This window comes from Rhinatrema bivittatum, chromosome 9, assembly GCF_901001135.1.
Source record: "Rhinatrema bivittatum chromosome 9, aRhiBiv1.1, whole genome shotgun sequence".
NCBI classification, from domain to species: Eukaryota; Metazoa; Chordata; class Amphibia; order Gymnophiona; family Rhinatrematidae; genus Rhinatrema; species Rhinatrema bivittatum.
Window position 1 is genome coordinate 9,426,353 of NC_042623.1, and position 24,825 is coordinate 9,451,177.

Here is a 24,825-nt window from a genome sequence, read left to right on the forward strand (position 1 = left end):
GGGGGAGAGAGAGAGAGGGGGGGGAGTGCGCAGCAGCAGGAGAGAGAGAGAGAGAAGCCATGATTGTGCGGCGGGAGAGAGAGAGAAAGAGAGAAGGAGAGGCAGTGCATGTGCAGCGGGAGAGGGAGGCGGTGTGTCAGGCTGGCGGTGTGTGTGCAGTGGGGGAGAGAAAGAGAGGCAGTGCGTGTGCAGGGGGAGAGGGAGAGAGAGGCAATGTGTGTCAGGCTGGTGGTGTGTGTGCAGCGGGAGAGAGAGAGGCATTGTGTGTGTATAGTGGGAGAGAGAGAGAGCGAGGCAGTAGTGTGCTGGGGGAGAGTGAGAGAGAGGCATTGTGTGTCAGGCTGGCAGTGTGTGTGCAGTGGGAGAGAGAGTGAGGAAGTGCGTGTGCAGCGGGAGAGGGAGGTGGTGTGTGTCAGGCTGGCAGTTTGTGCAGCGGGGGAGAGACAGAGAGAGAGAGGCAGTGTGTGTGCAACGGGAGAGAGAGAGAGAGGCAGTGCGTGTGTAGCGGGAGAGGGAGGCGGTGAGTGTGTGCAGCGGGAGAGAGAGAGAGAGAGAGGCAGTGCGTGTGCAGCAGGAAAGGGAGAGGGAAGCGGTGAGTGTCAGGCTGGCGGGTGTGTGGAGCGGGAGAGTGAGAGAGAGAGAGGCAGTGCGGGTGCAGGGGGAGAGGAAGGCACTGTATGTGTAGCGAGAGAGAGCTAGGGGAGGGGGGGCTGTGTGTGTGCAGCGGGAGAGAGAGAGAGGCAGTGTGTGTGTAGCCAGAGAGAGAGAGGCAGTGTGTGTGCAGACAGAGAGAGAGAGAGAGAGGGGCAGTGCGTGTGCAGCGGGAGAGGGAGGCACTGTGTGTGTAGCGAGAGAGAGAGGGGGGGGGCAGTGTGTGTGTGTGCAGCGGGAGAGAGAGAGGCAGTGCGTGTGTAGGGGGAGAGGGAGGCACTGTGTGTGTAGCGAGAGAGAGAGAGAGAGGGGGGGGGCAGTGTGTGTGTGCAGCGGGAGAGAGAGAGGCAGTGCGTGTGCAGCGGGAGAGGGAGGCACTGTGTGTGTAGCGAGAGAGAGAGAGAGGGGGGGGGGGCAGTGTGTGTGCAGCGGGAGAGAGAGAGAGAGGCAGTGCGTGTGTAGGGGGAGAGGGAGGCGGAGTGTGTCAGGCTGGCGGGGTGTGTGGAGCGGGAGAGGAAGGATTCTCCAGCAGCAGCTGCCTGGATGCCGTGAGGAGCTGCTCCTCTTCCTGGGGGATGCCTGAAGCCGGAGAGGTTGGAGATCGAGGCTTGGTATGCGGATCCGATTGACATGGAGGGGCTTCTGTCACCGATGAGAGCGAAGGTAGGGAACCATTTCGGCTCGGCTTGTGCAAGGGAGGGGGGCGTGCGGTGCGGCCAGGCTGCCGAGCTTTTGTCTGTGTGAATGCCGCCAGCTGAGAAAGCCCTCACTTTCCAGGGGAACGGGGCTCCCCCTTATACCGCCGGTCCCCCCCAGCGAAGCCTGGGCTGGGCTTTCTGGTAGCCGGAGTGGCTGAGGGAGGAGGAGAGCGCGCCCTTCACCGTCTGAAATCCCGCGGCTCCCCCTCCTCCCCGGGGTCTCGCAAGGCGAGCAGAGGCCGCCAGCTGTGCCGGTGCAGCTCCCCCTCCCTGCAAACTCTCTGCACCTTTAGCGATCTCGCATCCCAAATTATTTAGGATAATCGCCGGCATCCCGGAGAGAGGCGTTCCGTGAGCGCAGTGAGAAGCGCGCGAGTGCACGGGCTTCAAGGACTGAATAAAGCATCGGGCGCTGCACCGCGCATCGGACTCGGCTTTTTGCATCGTCGCTATCTGCTTGCAGGTGGCAGAGCGTCCGGGCCCAGCGGCGGCGGCGGAGAAGGCTGCAGAGCACGCGCGGGCTCACCCCCCGGCGGACTTCTCGGCCCTGGCGCTCGGTGTCCTCGCTTTCTTGCTATTGCCGGTGATGTTTACCCACGGTGCCAGCGTTTTACGTGACTGCCTGGGGCCTGCTACCCTGGCATTAGATTAGCATCTTCCAGTCACGGGCACTGCAAATGAGAGGGGGAAGCAGGGGGACATCCACGCCGATTGCACCACCTTCACATATTGTGAATGTTGCATGTGCCGCTTTTGCTTGTAAGCGATATCGTATCTAAGAGCCCACTTTTAAATTGTATAAAGGTGACCCGGGAGCTCTGGGATTCCCGATCAGACGGTGTTTTGCGGTTGATAGATGTGAAAGGCTCTGTGAGATGTGCTGAGAGCCCTTTGTACAGCAGTCGTGACAGAATCGGACGATTCAGGGAGACATCCGTCCCCCACTTCCTTATTGGCCCCTGGTAATGTTGCAGCGCGCTGGTACCGGTCCCGGGCCCTTTTCACACAGCCTGCTGGTACCGGTCCCTTTTCACACAGCCTGCTTTCCAGACAACCAAAGCCAGGAAGGACAAAGGTTGAAAAGCGAAATGCCCTGCGATGCTTCGCTCGCCCGCCCCCTTTGTTCCTCCTACAATTCCTTCCATTCTTTTTTTTTTTTGTTTTGTTTGTTTGAAAGGGGAAGCTCTGATCCTCCTGGTCTGGCCAGGGGCCACATAGCTTTCTGCTATCCTCGGGTCGGGTGGCTGCCCTCTCCTCCTCTCACACCCCCCCCCATCCCTCGCCAGGTCTCAGTCTCAGCCAAAAAGGCCGGGAGGGGGTTGTCCTCAGCTCATGGTTATTACCCCCCCCCCCCCCCGATCAGACGGAGAATACTGTACAAGACTCTGCCCTCTGTAGTGGGAGGATATTGGGAGCTGGAGACCCTCCCCCTGGAGAGCTGCTTGCACGCTGTGTGTGCGGTAAACTCCCTCCGACAGGATGGGTATAACGCGTGCTTAATAACTAAGTGACAGTTTAAACTACAGGTTGAGATAAATTGGACATCAAGCCCTAATCACATTATGCCCTGTAATAGACTTGTCTGGACTCAATCATGGACGCTTAATGCGTTTATTTGTGGGAATTTGCATAATTGGCATGTAAATATGCATGAGATTAACTGGAAAGTGGTGCACCCTGGCAGCAAGGAGGTCTGGCTTATTAAATCAAGAAAAGTCCAGTGTGGGGAAAATCTGGTTAAAGTGGATTTTCTGGGAAAACTGGGAGAAATGGCTGCCAAAGCAGGGGCGGGGGATTCATCTTCCCAGGGACTTCTGTGGCTGAGCTGCTCCTGGAGCAGCAAACGTGTGTGACTGACACAGGTGGCCCAGCAGGCACCTACCTTGGGTGGGGATGAATTTCCAGTGGCTGAAACAGTTTGAGGGGTTAAAGGGCTCTCCCCCCCCCCCGGCTCAGTGTGTTACCCGATTTCCGCCTCGGCCTATGCGGGGAAGTGAGTGCTCATTCCGCAGCAAAGAGACGTGCAGGACTCAGCTTTCAGAATTTGGGGCAAAGTCGTGCAAGAGGAATAAGCCACCCTCCCTCGGTGCAGAGGCCTTGCAGGGGACTCGCTTTGATTTATTTCATAAACCGCTTCTCCCGATTGAGATAGAACAAAATGCTAAAAGATCTGAAAAGCGTGCATGCGAATTCTCCCCGGGAGAGCAGATGTGATTGGGTGCCTGTGTGTGCGCGCGCAGTTGTGCCAGGGGGGTGCACCAGCTTCGGAAGTTGGTGAAACTTATGCGCGCATTTCGCTGGCTAATTCACCTGCGATGTTACAAAATGACCCTCACAGGGTGCCCTTTCTGTTCTGTCTACGCTCTCCTGCTCGCGTTTTGACAGTGATGAATGCGCCTGGTCCCCATTTTTTTGTTGAATTAGCTAATCATTTTTTCTTCTGTAATATTATTAATAGGAGGGTCACGACTCGTGCATGGGTTGATAGCGCAGTCAGAGCACTGCCCAAGAAATGCTAGAACTGAATATGCAGGCACAAAGGGAGGTGACTTTTTATTGCTTGCAATGGTGATGTTTTCATTCAGAATTAAAGTTTTCGCAGGGACTCTCCTCATCATTCCCTCTTTAATTTGCTCTGTGAGGCTCTCCTCCTCCTAATACATAGGGATCCTCCCGGGCTTCAGTCCTGCCGAAAGGTTTCTGTGTAATTTTGTCTTGTCTTTGGCTACTCCGTGCTTGGCTGCTGCTGGCGTTAGCGGTGCGCGCCTAACGTAATGCGCTGCGCGAGGGGGAAAGCGTGGGAGCTCATTCAGCAATGAACCTGGGGTGCGGGAGAAGTGGCAGTGAGGTGAGCTTGGACGCAAAGCAGAAGTCGAACAGTTTAACGAGAGGTAAATGAGTTTTCCCCATCGCAAGGAAAGTTACGTTCCACGCGCAGTTCCTCAAAGAAGGAGCCGAGCCAGGGGGGATCCTGTAATGCGGTCACTTCAATAAAAACAGGAGGAATTCGGAGTAAGGGCGAGCAGTCCCGCGAGTTGTGCATAGAGGCCATGTCAGGTGCCCTCGGTGCGCTGCGCCCATGCAGACGTGCAGGCTGCCAGCAGATGTGCAGGGTGCCAGCAGATGTGCAGGGTGCCAGATGTCGGGTGCCCTCGGTGCGCTGCCCCCATGCAGATTTGCAGGGTGCCAGCAGATGTGCAGGGTGCCAGATGTCGGGTGCCCTTGGTGCGCTGTTCCCATGCAGACATGCAGGGTGCCAGCAGATGTGCAGGGTGCCAGATGTCGGGTGCCCTTGGTGCGCTGTTCCCATGCAGACATGCAGGCTGCCAGCAGATGTGCAGGGTGCCAGCAGATGTGCAGGGTGCCAGATGTCGGGTGCCCTTGGTGCGCTGTTCCCATGCAGACATGCAGGCTGCCAGCAGATGTGCAGGGTGCCAGCAGATGTGCAGGGTGCCAGATGTCGGGTGCCCTTGGTGCGCTGCCCCCATGCAGATTTGCAGGCTGCCAGCAGATGTGCAGGGTGCCAGCAGATGTGCAGGGTGCCAGATGTCGGGTGCCCTCAGTGTGCACTGCTCCCATGCAGATGTGCAGGGTGCCAGCAGATGTGCAGGGTGCCAGATGTCGGGTGCCCTCGGTGTGCACTGCCCCCATGCAGATTTGCAGGCTGCCAGCAGATGTGCAGGGTGCCAGATGTCAGGTGCCCTCGGTGTGCACTGCTCCCGTGCAGGCTGCCAGCAGATGTGCAGGGTGCCAGATGCCCTCGGTGTGCACTGCTCCCATGCAGACGTGCAGGCTGCCAGCAGATGTGCAGGGTGCCAGATGTCGGGTGCCCTCGGTGTGCACTGCTCCCATGCAGATGTGCAGGGTGCCAGCAGATGTGCAGGGTGCCAGCAGATCGCTTGTTTGTAGGACATGGGGACTTCTGCCAGCGGCTCCAGCAAAGTAAACTTCCCGAGTCAATGCGCCACTATGGCATTTCCATACCGAAAGTATTAAAGCGAGACGATCTGCCCCGGCCTGAGTTGGGTGCTGGGCAGGAAGGCAGATGGGCTCAGCAGCTGGAAATACTGGGAAATGGGCAACCTCCAAGCAGATACCAAGAAGCAATCTAAGCCCCCCCCCCCCGAAAGATTCTGCGGCTTGATGGGGGAGGGGGCCAGGAGCTCCCCCTCACACCCATCCTTCTCCTTACTCCCATCGATCCTCCATCCCCAGCCCCCCACTTCCCCAGGCTTCAGAAATAAAAGGCGGCAGAACAGTGACCCAGGTCATTCTACCGGAAGTGCAGCCCGAGGTCAGGGACACAAAAAGCAGCCCGAAACCTGTAGCCAGGGTTTGCAGCCTTGACCTCTGGCACTGCCTCTGATTCAAGCCCTGGATGCTGCAGGATCACAGACCAAGAGAGGGAGCGACTGCTCTCTGCTCACCCCCCACCCCCGCAGGCTGGAGCTGATCCCTCCTACTGCTCGGCCTCTTTGAAAAGAGGTGGAACTGCCTGTCCCCTCCCCAAAATTAAGCCCTGGAGATGAATCTTCCCCATGCAGGGAGCCTCGATCAGACTACAAATGGTGACACACCCCCCCCCCCCCCCTTCTCTGTGCAGAACATCCTACATTTTCGCACCGAGAACTCACTAAGCAGAAGATACCGGGGATGCCTCTCTAGCTCCAAACCTGGCGCACAGATTCCGTTTTGGGCAGCGAAAGGCGGCTATGTTTATACGCCGCGGAGCGACAGCGCGCAGGATCCGCGCCTGCCCCGGCGCAGCGCGGGGCCAGCAGAGGAGCCAGGCTGCAGGGAGGGGACCTGCTGGCCCTGGAGAAAAGAGCCCCGCCAATGAGAGGGGGCAGTAATTAACTTTAAATCTCTGAAATCATGTGAGGGGTGGGATTTGGGGTCTGCCACAGTAAAGTAAAGAAAGCCTGCACGCATTTTCTGATTGTTTGAATTCTGTTTAGGGCTCTTGATTTTAGGTATCGATAAACTGGACATTTTGATATTTATCTCCCTCCTAAGCAGGGGTAATTTGGGGGAGGCACAGAGACCATTGTTGGATCGGGTGCATGAATTTGTGCAGCCGAGGAGTCGTAGGCGTGGAAAAGGCACAAGAACAAAGGGGAGGATCCGGGAGAGAGCAGGAGGGGGAGGGGCGTTCCCCGGTGTTCGTCTAATAAACTCCTAGTTCCGTTTTCTTGCAGGGAGGGTTTATTACTTAAAACCTAAACTGAAAAGGCTGTAATTCTGCTGCTTGCGCGGGACAGTAAGGGCCGGCGCCCGGGCTTCCCTCTCCACCCTTACAGGGCAGGTGCGAACAAGATGGTTCACAGTTTTCCAGGCCTGGCACGACCCCGCCCCGGCTCAGGGTGAGATCTGCAGGGGCTAACGAAGCAGCACATTTCTACATTTCCTACGTTTTGTTCTTTCACTTTTAAAAGTTCAGGTCCTGCCTCCACTGGGGGGCGGGGAACGGCTCCTGGACCCTCTCTCCCTCCCCCGTGCTGTGTGAAAACAGGGCAGGAGCATCCTGCCCCCCCCCCCCCTCCAGTAATTCAAAATGGCACTGGCCTCAGGTCAAAGGGCAACAATGTGGATTACTGCACCTGGTGGGGCAGAAGTGATTGAGGATTGTACCTGCCCCATTTCAACCTCGTAGAGGGGGTAAGGTGCTGAGAAGAGGAGCGGGTCCCAAGGGGACCTTACAAACACTTGATTGTGCATGTATCACCAGAAACAAGTTAATTCTATGACTGCAAGAAATATTAACAGATATGGTGATATATTACTAGGAGTATTAATAGACATGGTGAGGTAATGCTAGGAGTATTACTAGATATGTTGATATATATTACTAAGAGAATAGATATGGTGAGGTATTAATAGATATGGTGAGGCAATGCTAGGAATATTAATCTATAAGGTGATATCTTACTAGAGTATTAATAGATATGGTGATATATATTGCTAAGAGTATTATGGTGATATATTACTAGGAGTATCAATAGATATGGCAAGGCAATGCTAGGAGTATTACTAGATATGTTGATATCTATTACTAAGAGAATAGATATGGTGAGGTATTCATAGATATGGTGAGGTATTAATAGATATGGTGAGGCAATGCTAGGAATATTAATCTATAAGGTGATATCTTACTAGAGTATTAATATGGTGATATATATTGCTAAGAGTATTAATAGATATGTTGATATATATTGCTAAGAGTATTATGGTGATATATTACTAGGAGTATCAATAGATATGGCGAGGCAATGCTAGGAGTATTAATAGATATGTTGATATATATTACTAAGAGAATAGATATGGTGAGGTATTCATAGATATGGTGAGGCAATGCTAGGAATATTAATCTATAAGGTGATATATTACTAGAGTATTAATAGATATGGTGATATATATTGCTAGTAGTATTAATAGATATGTTGATATATATTGCTAAGAGTATTATGGTGATATATTACTAGGAGTATCAATAGATATGGTGAGGCAATGCTAGGAATATTAATATATTATGATGATGATATCTTACTAGAGTATTAATAGGTGTGGTGATATTTATATTACTTACCTGCCTAGCACAGATTGTGGTTAGAAGCACAGCAAACTCTTCTGGCTTCTTAGGGTTCTTGAAGGTGAATTTGGGCTGACAGACAGTGATTTTGGATTTCAAATCCAAGCTAAAAGCAAATTATGAATTCCGGTCCATTTGTTCCATCCCATTCTTGCAGTGATGTTTAAGGCATGCTATGCCGCTGGGACTTAGTAACAATAAAATAACCCAGAGTAGCAGTTTAGTGAAATTTCAGCAGGAATGCACAGTACAGCTAAATCAATAACAATAGCTCTGTATAAAAGTACATGGGGATCCTCTGGATAGCTCATCATTCTGTAAGGTAGGGGAGCTCAGCGGTTTTCTCTTCTTAAGAAGCAGTAAAACGGTTCAGCAGGCTCTGAAAGTGCTGTGTCCTACTCTACACCCCGTGCAGCTGCTTCCTGCAGACCTGGAGTGATGCTTCACTCCTGCAGCTGGCTTCTTCCCCCTCCCCCTCCCACATCTAGGTACCTGCAGCTTGAGCTCCCTCACTTCTCCTAAGCAGGCTAGCATTTAGCCTCTGGTCCCAGCTGCAGCGCTTACTCCGAGCAAACGGATTTAAACCATTCTGCTTTACAGTTCCACTCAATGTCATCTGCAAGAACAGAACCATTGCATGGGCTCAGTACATCCCACATATCAGAATTACTAATACTAGAGGCAGCTTTTTCACCTGCCAGCTGATTAAGCAGAATGCCCTCCAGCTTTTAACTTGCAGCAGAATATAAAGTAATCTGTTTAATTCAGGTGATTGCCTTCATAAGCTTGCAGTCTAGCCTTGAGCACTGGGGTTAAGCAACTTGCGCAATGTGGTAGAAAGTGAAGCTGGGGACACCGCCCCGGGGGTCTCAAGGTTTATAGCTCTGTGGCTGTTCACGAAGCAGGGGACGTGGGAGAGGTTTGCTGAAGAAAACAGGAGCCTATCACAGACCTCGCTGGGAATTGTTTCATTGCATAGAATAAGAAGAACATTACAATTATCTGGGCAATGATTTAATAAACTTTTTATTGCTGGGCTGACTGATATCGATGTGCAGTCAAATCTAATTGACCTGCCAGAATGTAATGTAAGAGCTTTAATCAGCGCGACCGCGCTGGCTCCTGCTGTGAATGCAGTGTGGCTCGACGGAGGACGAGGGTTGCTGGCCAGCTTCGTGCTCCCCTTGGCAGCGGCTGACACGGCTGCCCGGTGCGCTGTGTGGACACTGTATACATTGGCACAACCTCTGACCCCTCTGAGCTCACTGGATCCCACGGCAGGATGGATGCACCACTGAACACGTTTATAGTGCATGATGGTCCTTCTAGTCTGCCCAGCACATTTTGTAAGGGTGGTAGCAACTGCTGCTCCACACGGGCTCCCCCCCAAGCCTTCTGTTACCCCATTTTTTAAATTTCCATTCCCTAGCTAGCAGGGATCCTCTGTGTTTAGCCCACGCCCATTCGAATTCCATTACTGTTCTCGTCTTCACCATCTTTTCTGAAAGGGGCAATCCATGTATTCACCAACCTTTCTGTGATGAAATATTTCCTCAAAAAACAAAAAGAGGTGCAAGTCGGGACCCAATTTATAATAATCTTCGGGGACGGGCTCCGAGAATGGTGGTGTGTGCTGAGCAAGCGTAATCCCTCTGCCTCTCGCCTGCAGTGGATCCCGAGCCCTGAGTGTAAATCCCTAGCTGCAGTTCCTATTATAAGTCGAATATGCTCTCAACGTCTTTACTTATCTTTAACCGGTGCCTTCTGTCTGGAATAGAGTTCGATAATGCATGGTCTTCAAAGGGACCCACACCAAGGCTGATAACCTTCACCGCCCAACACGGCCAGCTGTCTCCATCAGGGGTCCGAACCCGCTCTCTGGACACATCCAACACGGCGCATAATTAGCTCTCACGCATGGCAGCACGTCGCCCTGCGCGTGCCGTTCATTCTCGCACGCCGCTCCCCGAGATTGCTATAAATTGTGACTATCTGCAGCTCTCTTCCTTGTTCTTAATGCAGGTGTGAGGGAGTTGCTTATTAGTTTTTAATGACATTTTTCCTGACATTGTTCCTGAGTCTTCCCCCCTCCCTGGAGTTTCATCTCGTGACCCTCCTGGTTTGACAGCTTCCTTTCCATCGGAAAAGATTTGCTTTTTTTCGTATCATTAATTCCTTTCGGGTATCTGAAGGTCTGTAGCTTATCTCCGCTGCACTTCCTCGCTTCCGGGGTGTGCATATTCAGATCCGTCAGCCTCTCCTCTTAGGTCTTCAGATACAGACCCCCCACCATTTTGGTCGCCCTTCTCTGGACCATCTCCATCCTTCATGAGATGAGGTCTCCAGAACTGAACGCAGCACTCCAGGTGAGGCCTCACCAAGGACCTGTGCAGGGGACATTATCACCTCCTGTTCCTGTTGATTAGGCCTCTCACCATGTGGCCCAACTTCCCTCTGGCCTCAGCCGCTGCCTTGTCTCATTGTTTCGCCACCGTCACCCTGAGGTCCCTCTCCTGATCCGTGCGCATCACATACAGCTCCTTTGGATATCTGCATCCGAAATGCAGGGCTCTGCCCGTCTTAGCACTGAATCCCAGCTGCCAAATCTTCAGCCACTTCCCATTCGCTTTACTCCTTCAGAATGTGTCTGCTCTGTGCAGATCTTTGTGTCATCTGCAAAAAGATAATTTCACCTTCCCTCTCTTTCACAATATCACTTATAACGATATTGAACAGAACCGGTCCAAGAATCCATCCTTGAGGCAGACACAGTCACCGAGGTCCCACTGTTACGCTTGGGCTCCGGTCAGGAGGCGTGAACACCACCCAGCAGGGTGGCTCCAGGTGGAGAGAGACAGGAAGCTAGAAACAGTGTCTGGTTCCAGGCTGGGTCAAGGCAGGCAGCAATAAGCAGTGTCTAGTTCAGGCTGGGTCAGAGCAGGCGGCAAGGAGCAGAGTCTAAGTTCAGGCTGGGTCAGGGCAGGCGGCAATGAGCAGAGTCTAAGTTCAGGCTGGGTCAGGGCAGGCGGCAATGAGCAGAGTCTAAGTTCAGGCTGGGTCAGGGCAGGCGGCAATGAGCAGAGTCTAAGTTCAGGCTGGGTCAGGGCACAGTAAGCAGGGCAAGGCAGGTCAGAAGGCCCGTAGGCCACACACACACAGAAGGCCCGTAGGCCACACACCATAAGCGGGGCAAGGCAGGTCAGAAGGCCCGTAGGCTCCACACACACAGACAGAAGGCCCGTAGGCCACACACCATAAGCAGAGCAGGGCAGGTCAGAAGGCCCGTAGGCCACACACACACAGAAGGCCCGTAGGCCACACACCATAAGCGGGGCAAGGCAGGTCAGAAGGCCCGTAGGCTCCACACACACAGACAGAAGGCCCGTAGGCCACACACCATAAGCAGAGCAGGGCAGGTCAGAAGGCCCGTAGGCCACACACACACAGAAGGCCCGTAGGCCACACACCATAAGCGGGGCAAGGCAGGTCAGAAGGCCCGTAGGCTACACACACACAGACAGAAGGCCTGTAGGCCACACACCATAAGCAGAGCAGGGCAGGTCAGAAGGCCCGTAGGCCACACACACACACAGAAGGCCCGTAGGCCACACACCATAAGTAGAGCAGGCAGGTCAGAAGGCCCGTAGGCCACACATACACAGAAGGCCCGTAGGCCACATACCGTAGTCAGGGCAAGCAGGTCAGAAGGCCCATAGGCCACACATACACAGAAGGCCCGTAGGCCACACACCGTAAGCAGAGCAGGCAGGTCAGAAGGCCCGTAGGCCAGGTGAGAACAGCGAGGAAGGAGGCCCGAAGGCCGCGCAAGGCAAGGAAAGGCCCGAAGGCCGCGCAGGGAGCCCAGGTGAGCTCGGTGCCGAAGCCCCGAGGCAACTGGCAGGCAGGGTTATAAGGGACACACCCAGAGCACAGAGTGGACAGATAAGATGGACTGGGCCTGTCCGGAAAGCCAGCACTAGAGGGACCCCTGGTGGTGAGGCGGTTGCACTGCAGCCAAAACTGTAACAGTACCCCCTCCTCAAGGCCTCCCCCTCCTCCTGGGTCCCATCTTAGCAGGGGGTACTCAAAGATGAGATCTGGCCCCTCAGAGGGCAACAACAGCTGGAGCCATTCAACAGGCTCAGATGGCTGAGTTAGAAAGTCTGTTAGTGGTACCGGTTTGAGCCCCTCCGGGGGTGGCAGCAGGACCGGTTTTAGCAGGCTCTTCTCGGGTAGTGCAGCAGGTTCGGGCCCCTCTCGGGATGAAACAGCAGGCTGGAACACCTCTCCGGGCGTTGTAGCAGGATCGGACCCCTCTTGGGGCGTTGTAGCAGGATCGGACCCCTCTTGGGGCGTTGTAGCAGGATCGGACCCCTCTCGGGGCGAGGCAGCAGGCTTGGCCCCCTCCTGGGGCGAGGCAGCAGGCTTGGCCCCCTCTTGGGGCGAGGCAGCAGGCTTGGCCCCCTCTCGGGGCGAGGCAGCAGGCTTGGCCCCCTCTCGGGGCGAGGCAGCAGGCTTGGCCCCCTCTCGGGGCGAGGCAGCAGGCTTGGCCCCCTCCTGGGGCGAGGCAGCAGGCTTGGCCCCCTCTTGGGGCGAGGCAGCAGGCTTGGCCCCCTCCTGGGGCGAGGCAGCAGGCTTGGCCCCCTCTTGGGGCGAGGCAGCAGGCTTGGCCCCCTCCTGGGGCGAGGCAGCAGGCTTGGCCCCCTCCTGGGGCGAGGCAGCAGGCTTGGCCCCCTCCTGGGGCGAGGCAGCAGGCTTGGCCCCCTCTCGGGGCGAGGCAGCAGGCTTGGCCCCCTCTCGGGGCGAGGCAGCAGGCTTGGCCCCCTCTCGGGGCGAGGCAGCAGGCTTGGCCCCCTCCTGGGGCGAGGCAGCAGGCTTGGCCCCCTCTTGGGGCGATGCAGCAGGCTTGGCCCCCTCTTGGGGCGATGCAGCAGGCTTGGCCCCCTCTTGGGGCGATGCAGCAGGCTTGGCCCCCTCTTGAGGCGATGCAGCAGGCTTGGCCCCCTCCTGAGGCGATGTAGCAGGCTTGGCCCCCTCCTGGGGCGATGCAGCAGGCTTGGCCCCCTCCTGGGGTGATGCAGCAGGCTTGGCCCCCTCCTGGGGCGATGCAGCAGGCTCAGATGGCAGAGCAGCAAGGTTTGAAGCAGTGCACATAGAAGACTCAAGTAGCACTGCTGTGGGCTTGATACCTCGAGCCACACTCTGAGGCTCCTTATTTTGTTTCTGGAGGAGCAGTTTAGAGAAGGCACAGGCAGTTCTAGGACGTCTAGGGAATGTGCTCGTTAGTGTCTCAACAGCAGCTGTGGGCAGCAGAGCCCTGCTAGAGTTAATCAACTCTCTCCGTTTGAGAGAAACCTGTTCCTGAGGCTCTAGCACTGGTGTCACAGAAGCCTTCTTGGCCAGGTAAGTCCTGGGTTTTTCTATCCACAAACTGCCAGCAAAAATGTCTGTTTTAGTTGAGCCAGAAACAGAATACTGGTTAGGAGAGCTGATAGCTTTTTTTAATGGCACAGCTGGTCCTAGAGCAGAACAACGGGGGGCAGGGTTTGCCTGGTGGTAACAAACACGGAAGACAGGAGCATTTCCACCACCCTGGTTTAGGAGCCAGACAGTTCAAACATTCCTGATAGACAGAGACATTTTTCTTGTTGCAATTATTGCATGACCAGTGTTCCTGACCAACAAGTTCACAGGCTAGACAGTTCTGATAGCTTGGATAATTCAAAGTCTGACAGGAATTGCAGGTATAAAACTTTAAAGAAGGAGGCATCTTGAATTAGTGAAAAAGTTGACTCACCGGCAGGACACAGACCTATCTCTTCCCCTGGAAATTTGATGGCTTCGGCATACTGTTACGCTTGGGCTCCGGTCAGGAGGCGTGAACACCACCCAGCAGGGTGGCTCCAGGTGGAGAGAGACAGGAAGCTAGAAACAGTGTCTGGTTCCAGGCTGGGTCAAGGCAGGCAGCAATAAGCAGTGTCTAGTTCAGGCTGGGTCAGAGCAGGCGGCAAGGAGCAGAGTCTAAGTTCAGGCTGGGTCAGGGCAGGCGGCAATGAGCAGAGTCTAAGTTCAGGCTGGGTCAGGGCAGGCGGCAATGAGCAGAGTCTAAGTTCAGGCTGGGTCAGGGCAGGCGGCAATGAGCAGAGTCTAAGTTCAGGCTGGGTCAGGGCACAGTAAGCAGGGCAAGGCAGGTCAGAAGGCCCGTAGGCCACACACACACAGAAGGCCCGTAGGCCACACACCATAAGCGGGGCAAGGCAGGTCAGAAGGCCCGTAGGCCACACACACACACAGAAGGCCCGTAGGCCACACACCATAAGCGGGGCAAGGCAGGTCAGAAGGCCCGTAGGCTCCACACACACAGACAGAAGGCCCGTAGGCCACACACCATAAGCAGAGCAGGGCAGGTCAGAAGGCCCGTAGGCCACACACACACACAGAAGGCTCGTAGGCCACACACCATAAGTAGAGCAGGCAGGTCAGAAGGCCCGTAGGCCACACATACACAGAAGGCCTGTAGGCCACACACCGTAAGCAGAGCAGGCAGGTCAGAAGGCCCGTAGGCCAGGTGAGAACAGCGAGGAAGGAGGCCCGAAGGCCGCGCAGGGCAAGGAAAGGCCCGAAGACCGCGCAAGGCTAGAGCAGGGAGCCCAGGTGAGCTCGGTGCCGAAGCCCCGAGGCAACTGGCAGGCAGGGTTATAAGGACACACCCAGAGCACAGAGTGGACAGATAAGATGGACTGGGCCTGTCCGGAAAGCCAGCACTAGAGGGACCCCTGGTGGTGAGGCAGTTGCACTGCAGCCAAAACTGTAACACCCACACTGAGCACAATCTCCTCTTTTCTGCTTATTTAATGAGCATAGGGTTCAATAATCTGGAAAGAAATACGACGAGTGAGATAATCAAATTTGCAGATGATACAAAATTATTCAGAGTAGTTAAATCACAAGCAGATTGTGATACATTACAGGAGGACCTTGAGAGACTGGAAGATTGGGCATCCAAATGGCAGATGAAATTTAATGTGGATAAGTGCAAGGTGATGCATATAGGGAAAATAACCCTTGCTGTAGTTACACGATGTTAGGTTCCATATTAGGTGCTACCACCCAAGAAAGAGATCTAGGTGTCATAGTGGATAACACATTGAAATCGTCAGCTCAGTGTGCTGCGGCAGTCAAAAAAGCAAACAATGTTAGGAATTATTAGAAAGGGAATGGTTAATAAAACAGAAAATGTCATAATGCCTCTATATCGCTCCATGGTGAGACCACACCTTGAATACTGTGTACAATTCTGGTCGCCGCATCTCAAAAAAGATATAATTGTGATGGAGAAGGTACAGAGAAGGGCAACCAAAATGATAAAGGGGAATGGAACAGCTCCCCTATGAGGAAAGGCTGAAGAGGTTAGGGCTGTTCAGCTTGGAGAAGAGATGGCTGAGGGGGGATATGATAGAGGTGTTTAAGATCATGAGAGGTCTGGAACAGGTAAATGTGAATCAATTGCTTACTCTTTCAGATAACAGAAGCACTAGGGGACACTCCATGAAGTTAGCATGGGGCACATTTAAAACTAATCGGAGAAAGTTCTTTTTTACTCAACGCACAATTAAGCTCTGGAATTTATTGCCAGAGAATGTGGTTAAGGTAGTTAGAGAAAGATGGGTTTAAAAAAGGTTTGGACAAGTTCCTGGAGGAGTCCATAAACTCCTATTAGTCAAGTTGAATTGGGGAATAGCCACTGCTTATTACTGGCATTAATAACATGGGATCAGTTTAGTGTTTGGTTACTTGCCAGGTTCAAGAGGAAACCAATAAAGAGTTTCTAAATATTCAAAATTAACAAGTCTTTTAAATTTTTATGAACCAGAAACAATTTATAGTTGTTATGAATATGAATTTAAATAGTTATGAACCAGAAAATATTTAATAGTTGGAGGATAAGACCTCCCTTGAGCCCTCCAGTCCTAGAGGTGACAAACTCTGTACCTGAGGTGACAGACTCTATAATCCCTGAACCATTGTCCTAGAGGTAACAGGCTCTATATCCCTGAACCATTGTCCTAGAGGTAACAGGCTCTATAATCCCTGAACCATTGTCCTAGAGGTAACAGGCTCTATAATCCCTGAACCATTGTCCTAGAGGTAACAGGCTCTATATCCCTGAACCATTGTCCTAGAGGTAACAGGCTCTATAATCCCTGAACCATTGTCCTAGAGGTAACAGGCTCTATATCCCTGCACCCATGCCCTGAGCCTTCCAATCCTAGAGGTGACAGGCTCTGTATCCCTGCTCCCATCCCCTGATCCCTCCGGTCCTAGAGGTGACGGGCTCTGTATCCCTGCTCCCATCCCCTGATCCCTCCAGTCCTAGAGGTGACAGGCTCTGTATCCCTGCTCCCATCCCCTGCTCCCTCCAGTCCTAGAGGTGACAGGCTCTATATCCCTGCTCCTTTCCCCTGCTCCCTCCGGTCCTAGAGGTGACAGGCTCTGTATCCCTGAACCATTGTCCTAGAGGTAACAGGCTCTATAATCCCTGAACCATTGTCCTAGAGGTAACAGGCTCTATATCCCTGAACCATTGTCCTAGAGGTAACAGGCTCTATAATCCCTGAACCATTGTCCTAGAGGTAACAGGCTCTATAATCCCTGAACCATTGTCCTAGAGGTAACAGGCTCTATATCCCTGAACCATTGTCCTAGAGGTAACAGGCTCTATATCCCTGCACCCATGCCCTGAGCCTTCCAATCCTAGAGGTGACAGGCTCTGTATCCCTGTTCCCGTCCCCTGATCCCTCCAGTCCTAGAGGTGACAGGCTCTGTATCTCTGCTCCCATCCCCTGATCCCTCCAGTCCTAGAGGTGACAGGCTCTATATCCCTGCTCCCATCCCCTGATCCCTCCAGTCCTAGAGGTGACAGGCTCTGTATCCCTGTTCCCATCCCCTGATCCCTCCAGTCCTAGAGGTGGCAGGTTCTGTATCCCTGCTCCCATCCCCTGATCCCTCCAGTCCTAGAGGTGACAGGCTCTGTATCTCTGCTCCCATCCCCTGATCCCTCCAGTCCTAGAGATGACAGGCTCTATATCCCTGCCCCCATCCCCTGATCCCTCCAGTCCTAGAGGTGACAGGCTCTGTATCCCTGCTCCCATCCCCTGATCCCTCCAGTCCTAGAGGTGACAGGCTCTGTATCCCTGCACCCATCCCCTGCTCCCTCCAGTCCTAGAGGTGACAGGCTCTGTATCACTGCACCTATGCCCTGATCCCTCCAGTCCTAGAGGTGACAGGCTCTGTATCACTGCACCTATGCCCTGATCCCTCCAGTCCTAGAGGTGACAGGCTCTGTATCCCTTCACCCATCCCCTGATCCCTCCAGTCCTAGAGGTGACAGGCTCTATATCCCTGCTCCCATCCCCTGATCCCTCCAGTCCTAGAGGTGACAGGCTCTGTATCCCTGCTCCCGTCCCCTGATCCCTCCAGTCCTAGAGGTGACAGGCTCTGTATCCCTGCTCCCGTCCCCTGATCCCTCCAGTCCTAGAGGTGACAGGCTCTGTATCACTGCACCTATGCCCTGATCCCTCCAGTCATAGAGGTGACAGGCTCTGTATCCCTTCACCCATCCCCTGATCCCTCCAGTCCTAGAGGTGACAGGCTCTGTATCCCTGCCCCCATCCCCTGATCCCTCCAGTCCTAGAGGTGACAGGCTCTGTATCCCTGCTCTCATCCCCTGATCCTTCCAGTCCTAGAGGTGACAGGCTCTGTATCCCTGCTCTCATCCCCTGATCCCTCGTCCTAGAGGTGACAGGCTCTGTATCCCTGCTCTCATCCCCTGATCCTTCCAGTCCTAGAGGTGACAGGCTCTGTATCCCTGCTCTCATCCCCTGATCCCTCGTCCTAGAGGTGACAGGCTCTGTATCCCTGCTCCCATCCCCTGATCCTTCCAGTCCTAGAGGTGACAGGCTCTGTATCCTGCTCTCATCCCCTGATCCCTCCAGTCCTAGAGGTGACAGGCTCTGTATCCCTCCTCCCATCCCCTGATCCCTCCAGTCCTAGAGGTGACAGGCTCTGTATCCCTGCCCCCATCCCCTGATCCTTCCAGTCCTAGAGGTGACAGGCTCTGTATCCTGCTCTCATCCCCTGATCCCTCGTCCTAGAGGTGACAGGCTCTGTATCCCTGCTCCCATCCCCTGATCCCTCCAGTCCTAGAGGTGACAGGCTCTGTATCCCTGCTCCCATCCCCTGATCCCTCCAGTCCTAGAGGTGACAGGCTCTGTATCCCTGCTCCCGTCCCCTGATCCCTCCAGTCCTAGAGGTGACAGGCTCTGTATCCCTGCTCCCATCCCCTGATCCCTCCAGTCCTAGAGGTGACAGGCTCTGTATCCCTGCTCCCACCCCTGAGCCCTCCAGTCCTTCAGACTTTAGTTGTTCTCCCACCTGCTCTGCACGCCAAGGAAAATAAAAATAACCATCTGATTGAGTTAATGTCACTGCAGCAGACTAGAGTGTTAATTACTTCAGGTGCAGTGGAATGGCAAAACGAAATGTGTATTAATTTGGGTATTTGCGTGCTACACAAATTCATTTCTGGCTTGCAAAGATAACCATACGTCTCTTTCCAGTCCAGTGCACAGAATGAGATTTGCATGCACACAGTATTGCTATTGGCGTCACTGTCTTTCTGCTCTGCTCGCCTCTTGCTGGGTGCATTGAAAGCACGACCCCCACGGCCAGGCCAGCCACATTTTTTGGCTGAGGTCACCTGCCAGATATCCAATGCGTATCCTGGTAGCTGGCAGCAGATTAGGCCTAACCAGCCTGTGTATTTCCTCCTGCTAATTGGGCCAGCCTGCAACCTAACAGATCTGCGTTCCCTGGCCCTCGGTATCCGGAGCGGGATGGGGTAATAAGTTAAACTGAGCAATGTGTCAGTGCACCTGAAGGTTGTAAGTCAGTGCTGCTTGAAAATATTAATTTAGGGCCTGATTTATTCTGTGCCTGTGGGGAAAAACCCTTTGATAAGTCAGGCCCTGCCTGTTTAGGACAAACGTGAATACATTACTGTACGAGTTAATGTTAATATATTTTCTAGTCACTGCAGCAAATCTGTGAAGAAATGCCCAGTGTTATTAGATAAGGTAATGCTGTATTTGTGTATTTTTGTGTGATTAAAGCTCAGGCCTCTGTCGTTCCGCACTGGACACATCAGTATTTTCTGCTGTTTTCCATCGGCCTTGGGGATGATTTCTCTTCCCTAGTGGGTGCAGCGTCGTCCTCCCGTGCCCTGACCTGGCAGTGCGCCGATGGCTTTAGGCAGAAGAATATTCTGAGAGGGGAGTTCATCTCGGTTAGGGGAAGTCCTGGGAAAGGAGTCAGGATGTGACCTTTATGTAGCTCAGCATCAGAGTTTGAATCCCCCTTACAGGTCTCCACGAGGGCAGCTTTACCGTGTGACCTAGGTGTTGGTAACTTATTTATCTGTTGGGTGCATGGAAGTGGAGTTTAAACAAAAAATATACTTTTAATGAACTAATGATACATGTCTTTACTAGATTTTGGGTTTTGCTGTCCCTATTACTTGTTCCACCCTGCTGAAGGGCGCGTGGCTCCTGAAAGCAGGTCAAGAGCCCTATCAGGTTAGTCCCATAAACGCTATCTCCAGATACAGTTTTTGTTGACCTGTTTTAATTTCGCACACTCGAGTGGATTAACATTGCAGCCGCACTCATTTGTCTGTTGAGAAGAGTTTCAGGAGCTCGTCCAGTACTCGCGCCGGTCCTGAGGGGCCACAAGACCAGGCAGCTCTGGAGGCCGCATCACAAAATGTCCAGAGAGAGAGAGGCTGAGGCCCCCCGAAAGAGATCGCAGGATCTGAGGAGGGAAGAGACAGGAAGGACAGGAAACAGGTATTTAAATGCCTGAAAGATATTACGGCACAAAATGTTCCCCAAATGGAAGGGAAGCTGTAGAACCAAGGGCCAAAGGCTGAAGTTAGGAGGTAGGTTCAGTAATAACGTCAGCAAATATTTTTTCGCACAAAGGGTAGTGGATGCATTGAATGCCCTCCCAGAGGAGGTAGTGAAGGTAAAGATTGTAGGAGAATTCAAGAAAGGATCCCTTATTGGTAAGAAAGTGTAAACAAAGCATTGGGGGTAACCTGCACGGAGCGGCAGTTACTACCCTTAACAGAAGACATGGGGTAACCTGCACAGAGCGGCAGTTACTACCCTTAATAGAAAGCACGGGGTAACTTGCACGGAGCAGCAGTTACTGCCCTTAACAGAATGGAACAGCAGTTACTAAGTTATCAGATACATGGGCGTAACCTGCACGGAGCGGCAGGTACTACCCTTACCAGAAAGCATGGGGGTAACCTGCACGGAGCGGCAGGTACTACCCTTACCAGAAAGCATGGGGGTAACCTGCACGGAGCGGCAGGTACAGTAGACATGAGGGTAACCTGCACAGAGCGGCAGTTACTACCCTTACCAGAAAGCATGGGGGTAACCTGCATGGAGTGGCAGGTACTACCCTTACCAGAAAGCATGGGGGTAACCTGCACGGAGCGGCAGGTACAGTAGACATGAGGGTAACCTGCACAGAGCAGCAGTTACTACACTTAACAGTAGGCATGGGGGTAACCTGCACGGAGTGGCAGTTACTACCCTTACCAGAAAGCATGGGGGTAACCTGCATGGAGCGGCAGTTATTATCCTTAACATCTTGCTGGGCAGACTGGATGAGCAGTTTTGGTCCTTTTCAGCCCTCGGTTACTATCCAGTGCTATAAGATTGGCTCCTGGAGGGACCCATCTAATTGTTCTGAAAGCTTGGGCTCTTTTCAGCTTGATTAAGTGTCCTTTCTATCCCACCCTCTCCCTGGTCTGCAGGTGGATGTTTGTAGCTGCCCGTCAGCATTTAATGGCTGGCACTACATCTGGACAGACGCCGATTTGTTGGGAAAATGATTCTGAATTCACCATTTTTAGAGGGAAAAAAAAAGTTTGCAATTATTGTGTCAGGCCTGAAATATGATCTGCACTGCAGCGGAGAAGCAGCTGGGTGACATTGCCAGTAATTGCTTAATGCTCTCATCACATTTGCTTACAAGAAAAGAAAAGCAACCGAGCATCAATCAGCTGACAGAAAGTCCCGAGTTTGGTGATGGCAGTAAATGCCTGCGAGTGTCATGGCAACCGTCCCACCAGCAGCGCCGCTGCCTGTCCATTGCTGCCTGCTACGTCCTGCAGGGAAGAGGGGAGCCCGAGGAGAGCCAGAGCTCGCTTATGGTGCAGTTTTGCATTTTCTCAAGTTTCTTCCTGCATCAGGTGGCCCAGATTTAAGTGGCCTTGCTGGATGGTACCCGGCCACCCACCAACCTGCCAGCATCACCAGGAGAGTTGTAGCCTATTGATACCCCGTCGTGGTACCCCCATGAGCTGCCGCAACTCACTGTCGTGCTATCCTGCCCCTTGTTTTCTCCTCATCACCGCTGCCCCTGGCCTCAGCCCTTCCCAGAGTGAAGGGTGGGTTTGTGTCGAATACTGCAGCCTCCCAACCCAGTTTCCCCCCCACCACTGTCCCTGACTACGACAGCAGACCAGGACTATAAGAGCCCATCCAGTCTGCCCAGCTGCACTCCTGATACAGCGCCCGGGACTTCAACCCGAGCGATTCTCTGCATTTATCCAAGGCTCTTTTGTGTTGTTCCTCTCCTGCTTCTGTCCTCACCACCTCCACTGAGTGTCCATTCCTTGCATCCACCGACCTTTCAGGGAAGAGAGGGGCACGGCAGACAGGAAGGGATGAGAACCGCCGTTCTGATGCTTTGGTGAGACGAAATTATCCCGTAGCAGGGCATTACATTTACAGCAGGGAATGGAGCCTTCCCACTACAAGAGGAGTTTAAATGAATCCATATTTATTATTACTGAACAGATGTCATACTCTGCACCTTGGGGATCTCATTACTTGTAGCATGTGCATGCAGATTTTCAAAGGGAAGGGTTTCTTTCACGCCGAGAGCGTCACGTGAGGACAGGAGTCTATTTATTTATTTATTTTTTTGTCAGAAATCATTTCAAAGTCCAACTCAGAAGAAAGAAAAAATCCCTGAAAATTACAGGGTGATTAATTATTTAATCTGCTCGGCTATCAATATGCAAGGTCCTCCTGCTGCTGTTTTTATCAGGGGCTCAACACCATTAATCAACGGGAGTTTTACACGAGAGGGGAAGACAGGTTGAAATCCAGAAACTGCACCGCGCTCACCTTCCCCGTGAACTCTGACCTGCTCCCAAGCCTGGAAGATATATCACGGACAGCATCCCTGTCAGTTCAGAGCGCCAAAAGGCTGCAATCTGCCCTGTAAATTAAGTATACATTATTTACTGCCCGTGCTCATGCAGTGGGGAGGCAAAGCAGAAGGCCTCAGTCCTAGGACCAGCAAGAGCACATTATCTGAACGCGATGTCTGCAACTGGACTGCAGATCTTCGTTTTGTTTTCTACGCCTTAGGAATTAGGACGTCGGTGCTGTTCTCTGTTACCAGGCTAGACCTTAAGATGTACAGCTGGACAATTTTGAAAGCAGTTTATGTAGTTGAGATTTATGCTTCTAACTCCACGAACAAAATCTCACCTGCTTTTAGATTTATGCGGCATTCTTTAAAAAAAAAATCTAAAGTCTGACGTAAATCCTTTCCCTGCCCTCCCCGCCACCCAGGACACCTCTTCCTACTGCAGGTAAAAACGCACGCAAAATCAGGGTTTTCACACAGTGTTATCCGCAGATCCCGCACGTCGATTTTCAAAGTATGATTTACGCTCATAAAACAGGATTTTACCCCTTAATGTGGTGAGCAAGTCCGCATGTCGTTCATGTTCGGCTGCGTGGAGAAGGGGGGGGGGGAGGGGGTGTCGAGTGCCTGCGCAGATGATATTTTCAGAGCTAGGAGCGCGCGTTTCCCTCGGGGTAAAAAGTCGGTGCAGACTTGATAGGCTTAGAAGACCTGAAGGGCAGGGGATCTACCTTTAATTGCACGAAACATTTCTGGAAAGAAGAGCGGAGTCCAGCTTGATGACTTCACACCAAAGTGACCTCGCTGGACCAGGAATGCAAGTCAAGTCACCTCTCTATGGTCACGTGGTTTGCGTTTCTATTTCAAATGTTTGAAAGTCAAGAAGTTCCTCAATAAACCGGTTAGTCTGTAAGGTGCCACCCGCCTGGGGTCGTTTCTGCCGCACGGCTCTCCCTCTCAATAAGGACAAGGTATTCAAAGCACCCTAGACATTTTTGCAATGATTCTTGGAAAGCAGGTTTTGTTTTTTTTCCTTCTTATTCTTCACAGGTATTTGAAAGTGAAAAAAAATCCTGCAGACTGAGTTCAGCAGGGGCTGCGCGCCAGTATCCAAAAACGTTATCATGGCAGGAGAGAAGAATCTGCGCTGCTCCTCACCCGCAAAACCTTCTGAAATCAGTTTATAGGAAGAAGCGCGCGTCCGCACCCGTCTCTCGCCGGCAGTGCACGACCACGTGGCTCTCGTCTGTCACCAGGGTGAAAGGGCAGCACTTTTAATGAGCTTATTCTGCATTACAAGGTGCCCCCGCTCTGGTGCTGATCAAAGAATGACGGGCTCATGTCATTTACAGGCCTGGGTTACTGAAAGCTCCCCTTATTATCATCCCAGAGGCTCCTCCTCTGCATGACTTAGACGGGCTTGAAAGAGGAATCCGGGGGGGTGGCAGCTCTCAAACAGCCCGCACAAGGAAATCGGCAAAAGCGCGCCTCAGTTGCACACCACTGTTCAAAGCAGGCTTATGCACATTATTCCGCCAATTCTGCATTTTGTATTTTACTTTTATTTATTTATTTAACCGATTTCTATATTGCAGATTATGCAATGAATCTTGCTGCAAGCTGGTCACAATCTTGCACGGACATAATTTCAAACAATAACAGCTGCATTACAGCTGCTCCCCTGTTTACAAATCCCTGATTGACGGCGATCTAGAGATTTTTCCGTCATTGGACGCAAAATGAGAGCAAATGAAAAGCTTGGGTAAAAGAACCTGGAATCCTTGCTATTGTGCATGAAGTCGCTGACATGACCTCTGCGCATGGCGGTGAGAGGGGGTCACGTGCAGATCTGACTCCAGCAGGCGCCATGCTTGCATGTTAAAGCCTGCAGCCTGCATGCCCGATACTGCAGGCCTGCACTGGGTTACAAGACTGCAGGCGCCATGCTTGCATGTTAAAGCCTGCGGCCTGCATGCCCGACACTGCAGGCCTGCACTGGGTTACAAGACTGCAGGCGCCATGCTTGCATGTTAAAGCCTGCGGCCTGCATGCCCGACACTGCAGGCCTGCACTGGATTACAAGACTGCAGGCGCCATGCTTGCACGTTAAAGCCTGCAGCGTGCATGCCCGATACTGCAGGCCTGCACTGGGTTACAAGACTGCAGGCGCCATGCTTGCACGTTAAAGCCTGCGGCCTGCATGCCCGATACTGCAGGCCTGCACTGGGTTACAAGACTGCAGGCGCCATGCTTGCACGTTAAAGCCTGCAGCGTGCATGCCCGATACTGCAGGCCTGCACTGGGTTACAAGACTGCAGGCGCCATGCTTGCATGTTAAGCCTGCGGCGTGCATGCCCGATACTGCAGGCCTGCACTGGGTTACAAGACTGCAGGCGCCATGCTTGCATGTTAAAGCCTGCGGCCTGCATGCCCGACACTGCAGGCCTGCACTGGGTTACAAGACTGCAGGCGCCATGCTTGCACGTTAAAGCCTGCGGCCTGCATGCCCGACACTGCAGGCCTGCACTGGGTTACAAGCCTGCAGGCACCATGCTTGCACGTTAAAGCCTGCGGCCTGCATGCCCGACACTG

General features: G+C 53.0%; 1 protein-coding gene across 1 annotated transcript in view; it reads left to right on the forward strand.

Moving 5' to 3' along the window:
• The first annotated feature begins 1,214 nt into the window (after positions 1-1,214).
• Positions 1,215-24,825, forward strand: part of FRMD4A (FERM domain containing 4A) — a 461,080-nt gene continuing 437,469 nt past the window's right edge. The window contains exon 1 of the mRNA XM_029617199.1: positions 1,215-1,314. Within this exon, the coding sequence (XP_029473059.1) occupies positions 1,282-1,314 (33 nt within the window). The 5' untranslated portion in view covers positions 1,215-1,281. The remainder of the gene's footprint in view (positions 1,315-24,825) is intronic.